Source organism: Dendropsophus ebraccatus, chromosome 3 (genome assembly GCF_027789765.1).
Source record: "Dendropsophus ebraccatus isolate aDenEbr1 chromosome 3, aDenEbr1.pat, whole genome shotgun sequence".
NCBI lineage: Eukaryota > Metazoa > Chordata > Amphibia > Anura > Hylidae > Dendropsophus > Dendropsophus ebraccatus.
The window spans coordinates 142,325,424-142,342,255 of NC_091456.1; the positions used below are offsets into that span (position 1 = coordinate 142,325,424).

General features: G+C 49.4%; 2 protein-coding genes across 3 annotated transcripts in view; one reads left to right on the top strand and one right to left on the bottom strand.

The window, feature by feature from the left end:
• The window catches only part of TNPO1 (transportin 1), a 56,496-nt gene extending 47,992 nt beyond the window's left edge, over window positions 1–8,504 (bottom strand). The window contains exon 1 of the mRNA XM_069962820.1: window positions 8,330–8,504. Coding sequence (XP_069818921.1) covers window positions 8,330–8,434 — 105 coding nt within the window. The 5' untranslated portion in view covers window positions 8,435–8,504. The remainder of the gene's footprint in view (window positions 1–8,329) is intronic.
• Window positions 8,505–15,590: 7,086 nt separating this feature from the next.
• Window positions 15,591–16,832, top strand: part of ZNF366 (zinc finger protein 366) — a 54,979-nt gene continuing 53,737 nt past the window's right edge. For both annotated transcript variants that reach the window (XM_069962821.1, XM_069962822.1), the window contains exon 1: window positions 15,591–16,371. The gene's annotated coding sequence lies outside the window, so the exon portion shown is untranslated. The remainder of the gene's footprint in view (window positions 16,372–16,832) is intronic.

Consider the following 16,832-nt stretch of genomic DNA (forward strand, 5'->3'; position numbering starts at 1 on the left):
CCAAAGATTTGAAGCCAAAGCCAGGACTGGATTTGAAAAGAGGAGAAATCTCAGGCTTTCATATAAAACCTGATCTCTGTTTATAGTCTGTTCCTGGTTTTGGCTTCAAATCTTTGGCAGATAATCTATCAGATAATCTTTCTGTGTAAAAGGGCCCTTAAGTTTTGCAATTAAAGGGAACCAATCACCGGAAAAACGCATATAGAGCTTTTGAAATGTGCTGTTAGAGCACACAGCACACTTGCCACACGTGTTTCCATAGCCTCCGTGCCTTCCCCGTGTAAGCCGCAAAGTAACTTTATAAAACTGGAGCCCTGTATGCTAATTACCTGAGGTAGTCACCTGGGCGGTGTTCGGCTAGCAGGTAGTCACGGTCCCCTGGGCGTTCTTCCACTGTAATCACGCCCCTCTGGGCGTGATTCAAATGGCCGAGTAGCTGTGACATTCTGATGCCGGCCGCCGCCGCACATGCGCAGTGCAGCCGCTTCCATTCCGGCGGTACTGCGCCTGTGCAGAATAGCCTCGAATAGCCTGTTAGCCGGAGTTCGAGGCTATTCTGCACAGGCGCAGTCCAACCGGAATGGAAGCGGCTGCACTGCGCATGTGCGGCGGCGTCCGGCATCAGTACGTAAGCGTGCTGACGTTGGGCACGGCGCGCTCCCGAGTGACGCCACAGCCACTCTGACATTTGAATCACGCCCAGAGGGGTGTGATTACAGCGGAAGAACGCCCAGGGGACCGTGACTACCTGCTAGCCGAACACCGCCCAGGTGACTACCTCAGGTAATTAGCATACAGGGCGCCAGTTTTATAAAGTTACTTTGCGGCTTACACGGGGAAGGCACGGAGGCTATGGAAACACGTGTGGCAAGTGTGCTGTGTGCTCTAACAGCACATTTCAAAAGCTCTATATGCTTTTTTCCAGTGATTGCTTCCCTTTAAGCTCCATTTACTTCAACCTCACTCAAACTGGAGACAAGAGTGGTGCTGTTTCTGGAAGAAAGCAGCCATGATTTTCTAAGCCTGGATAAGCCTTGTATATAATCAATACTCAAAGAATTTACCTTGTATCCATTCCTAAGGGTACATAATGGTGTATTTGTACACCATCACATAAAGCTAATGTTTCTGTCATTGCTGGGGCCAGCTTTTGTTTTACTAATATATTATTAATCTTTATCTCCTTCAGACATCCATTCAATAAAACAATCTCTGCACGCAATGGTGCATAGTCACTATGAGTAAGGTCAAGAGAGTTAGATAGGGCTCTACACCTGTCAATCAGCCCCTCTAGTTTCCTTAAACATTTTCAACATCTCTACTTGCTGCAAGTGAATAGAAACATACTCGCGTGTAATCTGTTAATTACTAGTGAGCGGAACCTTCGGCCCTGTTGCAAAACTACAAACAGCTCAAGCTAAATTTTTACAACTGGTTCAGGTAACAAAAATAAAACAAAATCATACTCGCCTGCCCTGATCCCCCACAGCTGCCACTTCAAGGAGCTGCAGGGGATTGGGGAAAGGAAGTATGACTTTTTATGCCACCCAAAGCTGACTGTACATTTATTGCTGTGGCTGGAAAACACCTAGTAATACTCTTTAGCTGTCAGGGCACAATATGAATTGTAGTTTTATAACAGCTGCTAGGTTGGGTATCACTGCTGTAGAACGTAGGGTCTGACAGTGACTGAGGTGATGGCCATATACAGCAATATGTTGAGTCTGGCTTCTACATCACTTTATCTTATTCTATCTGGCACCATGTGGATGTAGCACTATCGCAGATGACATCCATCCCCACAATAAGCTTCAGGTACGATTTCAGGCTTTTTTTGAATGCACTAAAAATAAGAGAGGAGTATGCCATGTATGTAAAGTATATTCCTCGGCCGCAGCTATTTATACCCCTGATGATTGGTTATATTAATAACTCAGAGGAAGACTGAAAAAAAGCTGCGTTGCTGTCCGTCATCCCTTCCCTTCATAAAGGTGTTTTATACAACAATTACCTATGAACGAACCTATGTGCGATACACAATTACCACTAGAAGGGCTTTAAATGAGTCATAAAAGATGGATGTAATGCTCAGAAGTGGCCATAATACTTGTATTATAAGGCTGCCCAGCCAATGAGTCAGGAAAGGAGAAGTCACCGGCCTCGCACACTGCAGCACAACGCTATTACATGCAGTATTACAGCAGTAAACACGGCCCTGAATTAACATCTAGGGGCGGCCATTATTCCTGGATTTTACTGAGGCCATCGTGACTCACAGTGGAAGCAGCTGCCCAGGAACAGGCATACCTATAATAAAACATGATGATTCCTCACAAGATGAAGGACACTGCCAGTAGCTGACTACAGGCATGCATGATCCCAGGCAGACGCTTCTCCCTGGTGGCTTAGTGGTGTGGGCGGCAATCTGCCTAGAAGTGAGTAAAGTACTGCAGATCTTCCTATTTCTCTAGTGAATATGTTTCTCCAAGAATGTAAACTGACAGTACTGCCTTCTGACTACATGCAGGATCCTCTGGGGCCACCACGTCTCAAGAGAATAGGTTCCCCAATACACTGCAAGAAGGACGGTGTTGGCTAATAAAGTCTGAAGGTGGTTCAGAAAGAGCCGAGAGTCAGATATCTAAGTATTTTTTTACTGGACGGAAAAACGTGGGTCACATGACTCCTATCCACTCAGACATGCCATACACATTTGATAAAATTACCCCCTTATAGTGATCCCACACCCCGTACCTGCCGCTCACCACCCCCTGGTGACATCTTAGAAGTCAGTGCTAACAAGACTGAAAGCAACTTGCAACCATAATCCAAAGTTGGATTTTGCATGACTTTCATGTCAATTGACAATTATAAGATACAACGTCAAAGAATAACTAATTCTAAATGTTGCGATGTAACTCACAGTCTTTAAAAAGACAAATGCAAAACCCTTTAAATAATTTGCTCTTGTCTAGTAATTTCCTCAAATCCCATCTGCTCCAATGTAAGCTCTATCCTGCCATGTGATTTACCACAGGCAGTAAAGCACAAGTGACGGACATGTGAACACATTATGGTTCTGCAATAGTAGCGACTCTGCTCCGGTGACAGAAACATCAGACTGCTGTTGGCTGGGTCAGAAATGCAGCAAATCTGACAATGTAAGTGTTGGCCGTCAGCTCCAGTAAGTCTACGGCCGGCTTAACAGGGCAGGACTTCCAGATCTGCATGATGTGCTATAGTGTTATGTCATGTGGCTGGAGCAGCGGGGATTACTAGAAGTCAGGCCAGATGAGAGCTCTTCTCTCCTAATCCCAGGATTCCTTCTTCCTTCATGTCATCCCACTACCACCTAATCTGTAACACAGCAAAAATACCATCATGTGTATTCAATGGCTTCTGCTAAAGAGATCACCCATCAGGGGCATGCCTCCGCAAGTGTGCACACAGGGATAATGGCGGGACTACAGGTGACACCATCACCACCAATAGCACTCTATTGTTCTCAGTCATTGTTGTATCTAATAGCCAGACCAGGAGCGACTATTGTAAACCATATGTGTGATTCTTAGCTCAGTCTAGACATTGGAACTGGATTAGGATCAGCAGCACCCAAGACAGATTTTTTTAAAGGGAAACTATCAGCAGCTTCTAACCTACTGATATCTCCCTATTGTGCATGAGACACTGGGGATGAAGGTAGTCTCTTACCTTCATCCTCTGTGCCGATTTCGTGCCATTAGGAGTTCTTTATGCTAACAAGGCATTTTGGTGCACTGGGGGCAGTACTACCAACCCCAGTGCACTGACCCACCCATCCCCCTGGGGGACAGCTGGGGGTAGATTGGTGCAGCGTAAGAAGTATTCCCGCCCCCAGTATCTTCAGCACCCAGTGCACAATAGGGACGTATCGGTAGGTTAGATCCTTCTACCCTGTTGATAGTTTCCCTTTAAGAGTTTTCTTTAAAGACTCTCTGTTATGACACCTCCACTTTATACAACCAGAGCTCCTGTACCTAATACCAGGCATCTGGGGGCAGCATCACCAGCTGCTTTCACTGCCAGCCTGTAGATGCCAAAGCTGCATGGATGAGAAGTGACACAAGACTCCCACTACTCCCCACAAATGTTCTTCCTATTTAGGTACTTAGTGCAATATACAATTGCAAGGGCCTTGGGATTGTTTCATACCATAAGCACACCATTTAACCCCCACACAGGTTATCTGGGTTCTCCAAAAACGTAAAAATAGAGCCTCAAGTAAAAAAAAAAAAATACCCATAGGACAGAGGGCACACTACAGCCGGCCATACCCATAGGACAGAGGGCACACTACAGCCGGCCATACCCATAGGACAGAGGGCACACTACAGCCGGCCATACCCATAGGACAGAGGGCACACTACAGCCGGCCATACCCATAGGACAGAGGGCACACTACAGCCGGCCATACCCATAGGACAGAGGGCACACTACAGCTGGCCATGTTTATACAAGTGGTTTGCTGAATGCTCATGTGGCAGCTTCCCCCTCAATCCTTGCATATACGTGCACCTCAGCTGAGCATGTATGTATTCTGGATGGAGAGAAGAGAGACCACCACTGCCACAACTTACTAAAGGATCAATCAGATGAAATTCAACATGTCCGACCATCCTCTCCTATAACATCTGCTGCCAGGAGGGCGCTAAACACTTTAACGGGCCAATACATAGGTAACGTATATGGTCGGCACCAGTCAAAGCACAGTGACACCTTGAACAAGGACATGCAGTTACGGATCGTGAGCAGCAGCTCATACCCCAGCCACACTGCCCCCTGGTGTCAGCTGTGGCACCTCCTGCGACCACAACTAGGAGGTCACAAGGTCAGGTAAGGAAGGTCACATGACACAAAGTTAAAGCAAAACTTTAGCATTTTTGCACAAGGAGTAAAAGAAGCTGAGTTTAAGAGCAGAGTCCCCTTGTCATTCTGCCTGTCCTATTGTACGAATGAACAAAAGAAATTCCATTGAAGCAATAGGACAGACAGAATGACAAGCGGACTCGTAAATTCAGCTTCTTTTACTCCGTGTGCGAGGGCCCTATTAGGGGGGGTTCTAGATGTGCATTCTGAGGGCGAGAACTGCTGGGGTCCTAGTCAGGGAGCCCACCCTGGAGTCATACAGTCTATAGACCCCCATACATTAGTGACTCCCTGATCCCATGTGAAAGGCACAGGGCCACACATTATAGAAAGAAGCAGCAGGGTGTGACACATAGCGCCCCCCAGTGATGATATATATACCATGCAGCAAGGATCCCAGACCTGTGACTCTCCAGATGTCACTAAACTACAACTCCCATAATACCTGGACAGACAATCGGAGTTGCAGTTTTGTAGCAAGACCATAGGTTGGGGGAACACCGGGCGTGTATGAAAATATACTAATAGGAAAGACTGCAGGGAGGGGATCCGCACGTCGCCCATCACACTACCCGGAGGGGATCCGCCCGTCACGCTACACTGAGGGGGATCCGCACGTCACCCTACCCGGAGGGGATCCGCACGTCACCCGTCACACTACCCGGAGGGGATCCGCATGTCACACTACATGGAGGGGATCCGCTCGTCACCCGTCACACTACATGGAGGGGATCCGCTCGTCACCCGTCACACTACCCGGAGGGGATCCGCACGTCACACTAACCGGAGGGGATCCGCACGTCACACTACCCGGAGGGGATCCGCACGTCACACTACCCGGAGGGGATCCGCACGTCACACTACCCGGAGGGGATCCGCACGTCACACTACCCGGAGGGGATCCGCTCGTCACCCGTCACACTACATGGAGGGGATCCGCTCGTCACCCGTCACACTACCCGGAGGGGATCCGCACGTCACACTACCCGGAGGGGATCCGCACGTCACACTACCCGGAGGGGATCCGCACGTCACACTACCCGGAGGGGATCCGCACGTCACCCGTCACACTACCCGGAGGGGATCCGCATGTCACACTACATGGAGGGGATCCGCTCGTCACCCGTCACACTACATGGAGGGGATCCGCTCGTCACCCGTCACACTACCCGGAGGGGATCCGCACGTCACACTACCCGGAGGGGATCCGCACGTCACACTACCCGGAGGGGATCCGCACGTCACCCGTCACACTACCCGGAGGGGATCCGCATGTCACACTACATGGAGGGGATCCGCTCGTCACCCGTCACACTACATGGAGGGGATCCGCTCGTCACCCGTCACACTACCCGGAGGGGATCCGCACGTCACACTACCCGGAGGGGATCCGCACGTCACCCGTCACACTACCCGGAGAGGATCCGCACGTCACCCGTCACACTACCCGGAGAGGATCCGCACGTCACCCGTCACACTACCCGGAGAGGATCCGCACGTCACCCGTCACACTACCCGGAGGGGATCCGCACGTCACCCGTCACACTACCCTGAGGGGATCCGCACGTCACCCGTCACACTACACTGAGGGGATCCGCACGTCACCCGTCACACTACACTGAGGGGATCCGCACGTCACCCGTCACACTACACTGAGGGGATCCGCACGTCACCCGTCACACTACACTGAGGGGATCCGCACGTCACCCGTCACACTACACTGAGGGGATCCGCACGTCACCCGTCACACTACACTGAGGGGATCCGCACGTCACCCGTCACACTACACTGAGGGGATCCGCACGTCACCCGTCACACTACACTGAGGGGATCCGCACGTCACCCGTCACACTACACTGAGGGGATCCGCACGTCACCCGTCACACTACACTGAGGGGATCCGCACGTCACCCGTCACACTACACTGAGGGGATCCGCACGTCACCCGTCACACTACACTGAGGGGATCCGCACGTCACCCGTCACACTACACTGAGGGGATCCGCACGTCACCCGTCACACTACACTGAGGGGATCCGCACGTCACCCGTCACACTACACTGAGGGGATCCGCACGTCACCCGTCACACTACACTGAGGGGATCCGCACGTCACCCGTCACACTACACTGAGGGGATCCGCACGTCACCCGTCACACTACACTGAGGGGATCCGCACGTCACCCGTCACACTACACTGAGGGGATCCGCACGTCACCCGTCACACTACACTGAGGGGATCCGCACGTCACCCGTCACACTACACTGAGGGGATCCGCACGTCACCCGTCACACTACACTGAGGGGATCCGCACGTCACCCGTCACACTACACTGAGGGGATCCGCACGTCACCCGTCACACTACACTGAGGGGATCCGCACGTCACCCGTCACACTACACTGAGGGGATCCGCACGTCACCCGTCACACTACACTGAGGGGATCCGCACGTCACCCGTCACACTACACTGAGGGGATCCGCACGTCACCCGTCACACTACACTGAGGGGATCCGCACGTCACCCGTCACACTACACTGAGGGGATCCGCACGTCACCCGTCACACTACACTGAGGGGATCCGCACGTCACCCGTCACACTACACTGAGGGGATCCGCACGTCACCCGTCACACTACACTGAGGGGATCCGCACGTCACCCGTCACACTACACTGAGGGGATCCGCACGTCACCCTACCCGGAGGGGATCCGCACGTCACCCTACCCGGAGGGGATCCGCACGTCACCCTACCCGGAGGGGATCCGCACGTCACCCTACCCGGAGGGGATCCGCACGTCACCCTACCCGGAGGGGATCCGCACGTCACCCTACCCGGAGGGGATCCGCACGTCGTCCGTCACACTATGAGGACGGAGCCGCATGTCGCCGGTCGCACTATGACGACGGAGCCGCATGTCGCCGGTCACACTATGAGGACGGAGCCGCATGTCGCCGGTCGCACTATGAGGACGGAGCCGCATGTCGCCGGTCACACTATGGAGGACGGAGCCGCATGTCGCCGGTCGCACTATGAGGACAGAGCCGCATGTCGCCCGTCACACTATGAGGACGGAGCCGCCATCCCCGGCTCTATGTGGCGCCGGCCGCCCACCTCCATATCGCGGCCACCAGCCGGGGTACTACATCTCCCAGCAGGCCCGGGGGCAGCGGCGGGATGGCGGTGCGGCCTAGGCCGGGTGTGGCGGGAAGCAGGCGGCGGGCCGGAGGCAGTGGCTCCCCGCAGGCCCCAGCGCACTGTCCGCCCCGCAGCCGCTCTCCTCGGGCCCCGGGGTGTGCGCCAGTGTCCGGGCGGATACCAGGCTCCCGGCAGCCGAGCACAGGCCCCGGCGCCGCCTCCTCCGCCCTGTCGCCGGCAGTGAAGCGCCCGCCCGGCAGCGCCATAGTCCGCCAGGAGAAGGATACTTGTTGCACCGATCTCTGCGTGGTCGTGTCCGGGGACTGCGACTCCTTGAGCAGCTGTAGGATCTGCTGGAGCCCCTGCTCGTCCGGCTTCCACTCGTACTCCATGCTGCGGGGACACGAACACGGCGCGGACAGAGCCCAGGAGAGGGGGAGGCGGCCTGGCCGGGAAATGGAGGCGACGGCGCGGTCCTACAGCCCGCCGGGTACTGACAGGCGGCCGCGCGGTCCTAGTGCCTGCGGGATGCGGGCGGGAGCTCCGCGGTCCTAGCGCCGGTTGTGCAGATTTGAGATGAGCGCAACTAGAGCAGGCCCCAAAGTCTCGGCATTTGATTCCTTGGGGCTGAAGACGTTGGATGGAGGCCTGGAAAGCCTGGATGTGGCCTATGGCTGTGCCCATGTTTGCTTGAGTTGTGCTCATCTCTAATGTACATGCACATTTTCTGGTCAATTTTCTGCATTTGGAGATCTATAGGCGGAAAGAGAACCCCAGATTCCGAGCATGTTACAATGTTACAAAACCTCCACCGAGCTAGAACTGGCGGCAGTATTTTTGGCATTTTTGGACAAGAATGTTGTGTCTGGTTCTGGCCAAATGGTGCAAATCAACTGGTGCAATTTAAGTATGCAGTGGATGAGGAGCTGGATGCAGCCCCAAAGAGTCAGGAAAACATGGAAAGATGGATACATAGACTGATATATAACTTCTTCATATGCTGCTAAACAATCGGACTCCAGCGTGCTCCTGTTGTGCTCATCTCTAATCCTGCAGTCCATTGGACAATGCTTGGTTTGACTGATGTGCAGTGTATCTTGGCCCATGACACTCCATGTTCTCCCACCATGCTAACTTTTAGGTTAAGGCTACATGGATACTTTGCTTGCATGACAATATCTCATCTACTGATTGTCAATGTGGTCGCCATGAGACTTGCAACATGAAGTGACAGCGACAAGTCACACAAAATCCAGCCTCAAGCTATTTTTAGTTGCATGTTGCCTCATTGGCAGTCATGTGCGATTGATCCACTTGTGACTTCTGTTTTTTTTGTTATTTTATTTTTAACCACTTCACGACCTGGGCCTTAACGCAGGAGGACGTAAATGTATGTCCTTCCGGGGGCTGCGCTGTAAAGCGAGCTGAGCTCGCTTCATAGCGGGTGAGGACCAGCTGCTATTAGCGATAACGCGGCAACCCCTTAATTGCCCCAATGGTGGCGTTTAAGTGTAAGTGACAGGAGCATCTCCAGTCACTTACCGATCGGGGACAGCACAAACAGGCTACCGTTCAAAAGTTTGGGGTCACCCAAACAATTTTGTGTTTTCCATGAAAAGTCACACTTCTTCACCACCATACGTTGTGAAATGAATAGAAAATAGAGTCAAGACATTGACAAGGTTAGAAATAATGATTTGTATTTGAAATAACATTGTTTTTCCATCAAACTTTGCTTTCGCCAAAGAATCCACCTTTTGCAGCAATTACAGCATTGCACACCTTTGGCATTCTAGCTATTAATCTGTTGAGGTAAGCTGGAGAAATTGCACCCCACGCTTCTAGAAGCAGCTCCCACAAGTTGGATTGGTTGGATGGGCACTTCTGGCGTACCATACGGTCAAGCTGCTCCCACAACAGCTCAATGGGGTTCAGATCTGGTGACTGCGCTGGCCACTCCATTACCGATAGAATACCAGCTGCCTGCTTCTGCTGTAAATAGTTCTTGCACAATTTGGAGGTGTGTTTAGGGTCATTGTCCTGTTGTAGGATGAAATTGGCTCCAATAAAGCGCTGTCCACTGGGTATGGCATGGCGTTGCAAAATTGAGTGATAGCCTTCCTTATTCAGAATCCCTTTTACCCTGTACAAATCTCCCACCTTACCAGCACCAAAGCAACCCCAGACCATCACATTACCTCCACCATGCTTAACAGGTGGCGTCAGGCATTCTTCCAGCATCTTTTCATTTGTTCTCCGTCTCGCAAACGTTCTTCTTTGTGATCCAAACACCTCAAACTTGGATTCATCCGTCCACAACACTTTTTTCCAGTCTTCCTCTGTCCAATGTCTGTGTTCTTTTGCCCATCTTAATCTTTTTCTTTTATTGGCCAGTCTCAGATATGGCTTTTTCTTTGCCACTCTGCCCTGCAGCCCAAAATCCCGCAGCCGCCTCTTCACTGTAGATGTTGACACTGGTGTTTTGCGGGTACTATTTAATGAAGATGCCAGTTGGGGACCTGTGAGGCGTCTGTTTCTCAAACTAGAGACTCTAATCTGCTTATCTTCTTGCTTAGTTGTGCAACTCGGCCTCCTACTTCTTTTTCTACTCTGGTTAGAGCCTGTTTGCGCTGTCCTCTGAAGGGAGTAGTACACACCGTTGTAGGGAATCTTCAATTTCTTAGCAATTTCTGGCATGGAATAGCCTTCATTTGTAAGAACAAGAATAGACTGTCCAGTTCCAGATGAAAGTTCTCTTTTTCTGGCCATTTTGAGCGTTTAATTGACCCCACAAATGTGATGCTCCAGAAACACAGTCTGCTCAAAGGAAGGTCAGTTTTGTAGCTTCTGTAACGAGCTAGACTGTTTTCAGATGTGTGAACATGATTGCACAAGGGTTTTCTAATAATAATTAATAATAATAATTTTTATTTATATAGCGCCAACAGATTCCGCAGCACTTTACAATTCTGGGGTACATGCATAGACAAAAAATAGACATTACAGAGATATACATATAATTATCCATACATGAGGAGTGAGGTCCCTGCTCGCATGCATCAGCTTACATACTACTAGGAGGGGGTTTGAGACAAAATGGCAGAGGGGCAAAGTGCATCATTGTTCTTATGGTCCGGCCATCTATATAAATAAGGCAGTGCAGGTAAGGGTGGATGAACCGGTCACCAGCCAATGCCTGCATGCACAGGTCTAAGTGCTTAAATGCTTGGTGTGTGTGTTTGTGTGTGTGTGTGTGAGTGGTGGAGGTGTGTGTGTGTGGTAGAGGTGTGTGTGTATGTGTGTGTGGTGGAGGTGTGTGTGTGTGGGGGGGGTTAGGTTTGAGTGTTGCAGTGAAAATTAGGGAACCTTGTAAGCCTGTTTGAACAGATGTGTTTTGAGGGCACGTTGGAAGCTTTGTGTATTGGAGGTGAGCCTGACAGTCTTGGGTAATGCATTCCATAAAACTGGTGCAGCTCGGGTGAAGTCCTGGAGACGGGAGTGAGAGGTGCGGATTAAGGTGGTTGTTAGTCTTAAGTCATTAGAGGAGCGTAAGGCACGGGTAGGACGGTAGACACAGATGAGGGAGGAGATATAGGGAGGTACAGCACTGTGGAGCGCTTTGTGGGTGAGCAGGAGGACTTTTTATTGTATCCTGTGTTTAATAGGGAGCCAATGTAGTGACCGGCACAGGGAGGGGGGCATCGGTATAGCGGCTGGACATGGAGATGAGCCTGGCCGCTGCATTGAGAATGAATTGGAGAGGGGAGAGTTTAGAGGAAGGAAGGCCGATTAGTAAGGAATTGCAGTAGTCTAGACGGGAATGAATCAGAGTGACAATGAGAGTTTTAGCAGATTCGACAGTAAGGAAGGGGCGGATTTTAGAGATGTTTTTTAGATGCAGATTACAGGAACGTGAAAGAGATTTAATATGAGGAGTGAAGGAGAGATCCGAGTCAACTATAACCCCAAGGCAGCGGGCTTGTTGTGTAGGGGTTATAGTTGCACCACAGATGGAGATGTCAGGTGGGGGGCGGTTAGCAGAGAGAGGGAAGACAAGAAGCTCAGTCTTAGCAAGGTTTAGTTTTAGGAATAGGGAGGACATAACGTTAGAGACGGCAGACAGACAGTTACCGGTGTTCTGTAGAAGAGCGGAGGTGATATCACAGGAGGAGGTATACAGTTGGGTATCATCAGCATAGAGATGGTACTGAAAACCAAACTTACTGATGAGTTGTCCGATAGGTAAAGTGTAAAGTGAGAAAAGGAGAGGGCCCAGGACTGATCCCAACTGTAAGGGGAAGAGAAGATGACGAGGAACCTGCAAATGGTACGCTAAATGAGCGGTCAGAGAGATAGGAGGAAAGCCAGGAAAGAGCAGAGTCCTTGAGGCCAATAGAGCGGAGCGTGGAGAGGAGGAGCTGGTGGTCTACAGTGTCAAAAGCTGCAGATAGATCCAGGAGAATGAGCAGAGAATGGTCACCTTTAGATTTGGCAGTGAGGAGATCATTAGAGACTTTAGTAAGGGCAGTTTCTGTAGACTGGTGAGGACGGAAACCGGAAACCGGTCAAGGAGAGAGTTGTCAGAGAGGTAGTGGGTTAGGCGGGAATAGACCAGAAGGAAGATTAGAGACAGGTCGATAGTTGGCTGCACAGGAGGGGTCTAGAGAGGGTTTTTTCAGTAATGGAGTGATGGTGGAGTGTTTGAAAGTCGAGGGGAAGATGCCAGAGGAGAGGGATAGGTTGAAGATTTTAGTTAGGTAAGTAGTGACAACAGAAGAGAGAGACTGGACAAGGTGTGAGGCGAGAGGAGGCGAGGAGTCTGGAGACTTCCTCCTCTGTCACTAGCTCAAACGCTGAGAGGGATGAGGAGGAACAGTAAGAGGGAATAGGATTAATATTACCTGGGGACTGGGAGATGATCTCCTGACGGATTGTGTCTATTTTGTCCTTGAAGTAGTTGGCTAGGTCTTCAGCGCAGAGGTTAGTTTTGGGTGGCTGAAGTTTGGGTTTAAGGAGAGAGTTGAAGGTATCAAAGAGGCGTTTTGGGTTAAGGGAAAGAGAAGAGATCAGAGTGGTAAAGTAGGATTGCTTAGCAGAGTGAAGAGCAGAGTAGTAGCTTCTAAGCATAAACTTATAGTGTAGAAGGTTGGCCTTGGATTTCCTCCACAGACATTCAGCACACCTAGAACACCGTCTAAGAAAACGAGTTCTGGATGTGTGCCAGGGTTGTGGCCGTCTATGTCGGGCTGTTTGGGGTATAGGCGGTGCAAGTTTGTCCAGGGTGGTTTTGAGAGTGTCGTGGTATTTTTTGGCAGCCAAATTAGGACAGGAGAGGGAAGAGGTGGGGGGCAATGATGACTGTACAGTGTCAGAGAGCTCAGTGGTAAAGTTAGTAAAGTGGGAAACTGGGCAAAGTCTGGAGAAGACCAGTTCCAAGGTATTCCCACTCTTGTGGGTTGGGGAGTCAGAATGCTGGGAGAGGCCAAGGGAGGAGGTTAGAGAAAGAAACTGAGCGGCTGATGGGGAGACTGGGTTGTTAATTTGGATGTTTAAATCGCCCATGATTAGAGCAGGAATATCAGAAGATAGAAAGTAAGGAAGCCAGGTAGAGAAGTGATCAAGAAACTTAGTAGGTGAGCCAGGAGGTAGAGGTAGATGACTGCGACTCTCAGGGAAAATGGACGGAAAAGTCGTACGGTGTGAACTTCAAAAGAGGACAATGAGAGGAAGGGCACAGGGGGAATGACCTGGTAAGTACAGTCTGGGGAGAGAAGTACACCCACTCCCCCACTATATCTGTTATCAGGTCTAGGGGTATGGGAAAGGTGTAAGCCACCATGGGTCAGATCGGCGGGTGAGGCTGTGTCTGATTCTTGTAGCCATGTCATCAATTAGCCTTCTGAGCCAATGAGCAAACACATTGTACCATTAGAACACTGGAGTGATAGTTGCTGGAAATGGGCCTCTATACACCTATGTAGATATTGCACCAAAAACCCGACATTTGCAGCTAGAATAGTCATTTACCACATTAACAATGTATAGAGTATTTTTTTAAAGTTAGGACTAGTTTAAATTTATCTTCATTGAAAAGTACAGGGCTTTTCTGTCAGGACCGGAAGGTACAAACACGACAAGACAGTGTGCCCTAGGTCTGTACCCACCCACTGTCCCTACCTGCTTGCCTCGATCGGCCCTAGGCGGCCGTGGACAACCACGTAGACGTTCCCTACGCTGATTACGTGCACACAGAACGAGACAAACGAACATACATAAGAATAGTCTACAAGCCGGGTCAAAACCAAAACAGGCAGCAAGGTACAAAATCAGCAGGCAAAGGGATCGTCAAATAGTCAAGCAGAAGGTCAGATAACAAGTCAAGTCAAACAGAGGGATTAGGAGAGGGGTTCGCAGGAATAGACAGGAAAGCTGGAGCCAGGAGTTAACCTAATTAACCAGCACTGGAACTCTGCCTTAACTTTGCTTTATACTGAGCCAGAGCCCAGTCCGGATCCTCATTGGACCAGCGCTCTGATCCTCCAGGCTGCAGACAGGCAGAGAAACCAGTCAATCACAGAGACCAGACAGGTGTAAAATCAACTCCAGAAGCTTCTCAGCGTAACTCCTGCAAAGCCAGAGGCTGAGAAGCAATCGGGTGTGGCACACAAAAACACCAGGCCCAGTTCAGACCAGGCTACTGCAGATTCCTGACATTTTCCTTCAAAAATAAGGACATTTCAATGTGGCCCCAAACTTTTGAACGGTAGTGTATGTCGTAACGTGCGTAATCGTCTGATCTACTAAAATAAAACAATATTATTCCCACATGGTTAAAGGCGTGAACAAAAAGCGTTAAAAAAAATGCCAGGATCGCTGATTTTTATTACATTTTACATACAAAAAAATTGAAAAAATTAATCAATGCATCCAACCTTAACAAATATGGTACTAATAAAAACTAGAGATCATGACGCAAAAAATTACGCCCCATAGGTAAAAAGAAGGGCTATAAGAGTCACAATAGGGCTATTTTAAATATACCATGTATTTTATAACTACTTTTTAAAGTCTGGTACAAGTTGGCAGCACCATGCCTACAGCAAGTCACTAAATGTGACAATATGTTTTACAAATGAAATCTATGAAGCAGATCATTGTTTTATAGCTTCTTTGCTGTTTTTGCCTGTTGAATATTGTGCAATGACCTTGATGCATAGTAACAACTAACCTGAGATTAAAATAGGAGCTAGAGAACAATAGCAAAAAGATAAGAGATCCCGGCACAAATCACATTGCCTCCGTATCAGACTGCACCGCACAGCAAAGCTGCCATATCACAGTTTATGTCCCTGTATAAATCTGCCATCCAATGAGATCAGACTTCAGTTGTACCATGACCCCATATTCACTAATGAATAGCCACGTTCTTATACTCCACCTTAACTGAATAATTCTTCTATAGTTTATCAGTGTAGCCACTTTTGAAGGGATCTCTGTATGTCATAACATGCGAGAACTAAATCTAAGGGGGGGGTCGATCAGAAATATGGTATCGTGAAGTGCACGTCTACAGCAAATTTTGCTTTATTTGGTGGATTTGGTGGATTGTCCTGGACTCAAAAGGACTGTATATTATCTCTGCAATCGTCATTCACAATCTAAAAGAATTTGTCCATAGTAATCCAGACTAAGAAGCCTGACTCTTTTCACTGACACAGTGCAGGCCCTCTCCTGACTCGTTCTTACGATCGGTAAGGGTCTAAACACTCAGACCCGGACCGATCAAAACTTTTAATATGTCTCTCTGACATGTCAAAAGTTTTTTACAAAGTCAGGTACACTTTAACTGACAGCTGTGGATTTGAAGGGGTACTCCAATGAAAAGCTTTTTTCCAGTAATTGAAACACGTTACTAAGTTATATAACTTTGTAATATGTTTCAATCACCTATCTGCCCCTCTTCCCTATTTTTCCCCCCTCAACCCCCCACCAGGAAGTGAAGTAAACTCATTCTTATCCAATGACTGTTGACCCCAGGCTGTTCTGTGGCAGCCATTTTGTGACAATGACATCATCAAGAGGGAGGCGGGTCTAAGCCCTGTTAAGCCAGCCTCTCTATGTCAGATGACACAGGTTGCTCAGCTCTGATTGGCTGAACAAGATGTAAGCCATCTAACAGTTTTACAGAGTTAGTTAGACATCACAGGAGACAAAGTGCATCATGGGAAACCCTAAACCAGGAAGTGAAGAAAAAATGAAGACACCAACTGAAGCTTCAGGGACCTGCAAACAGCGGGAAATTCAAACGGAGACAGACTTCGGAGGGATGGTAAGTGGGAAAACTATGTTTATGATTGATTGTTTTTTTAGTTTTTTTTTATCAGTGCTGGAGTACCCCTTTAAGATCTGCTCCACAGGTCAGTTTCCAATCGGGCGGAAGTCGGAATCTGGCAAACCATAGAATGAAGCCTATGGGACATGGGGAGATGTGTGTGGCCACCAGCGTCCGCAAGCGGGGAAAAGCTGTGGAGTTTTTTTCTCAGACTACTGGGCGTATTACAAGTACAAGCAAGGTGGGTGGTGTTTGAAAAAAATCTAAATTGATTTGTGGAGCAGATCTTAAATCCACGCTGTCAGTTAAAGTGTACCTGTGCTTATAAAAAACTTTTGACATGTCAGATAGACATTAGAAGTTTTGATCAGTCAGGGTCTGAGTGTTCCCACCCTTACCGATAGTAAGAATAAGTGAGAAGAAGGCCGCTCCCCACTCTGCATTAGTTAAAAATTCAG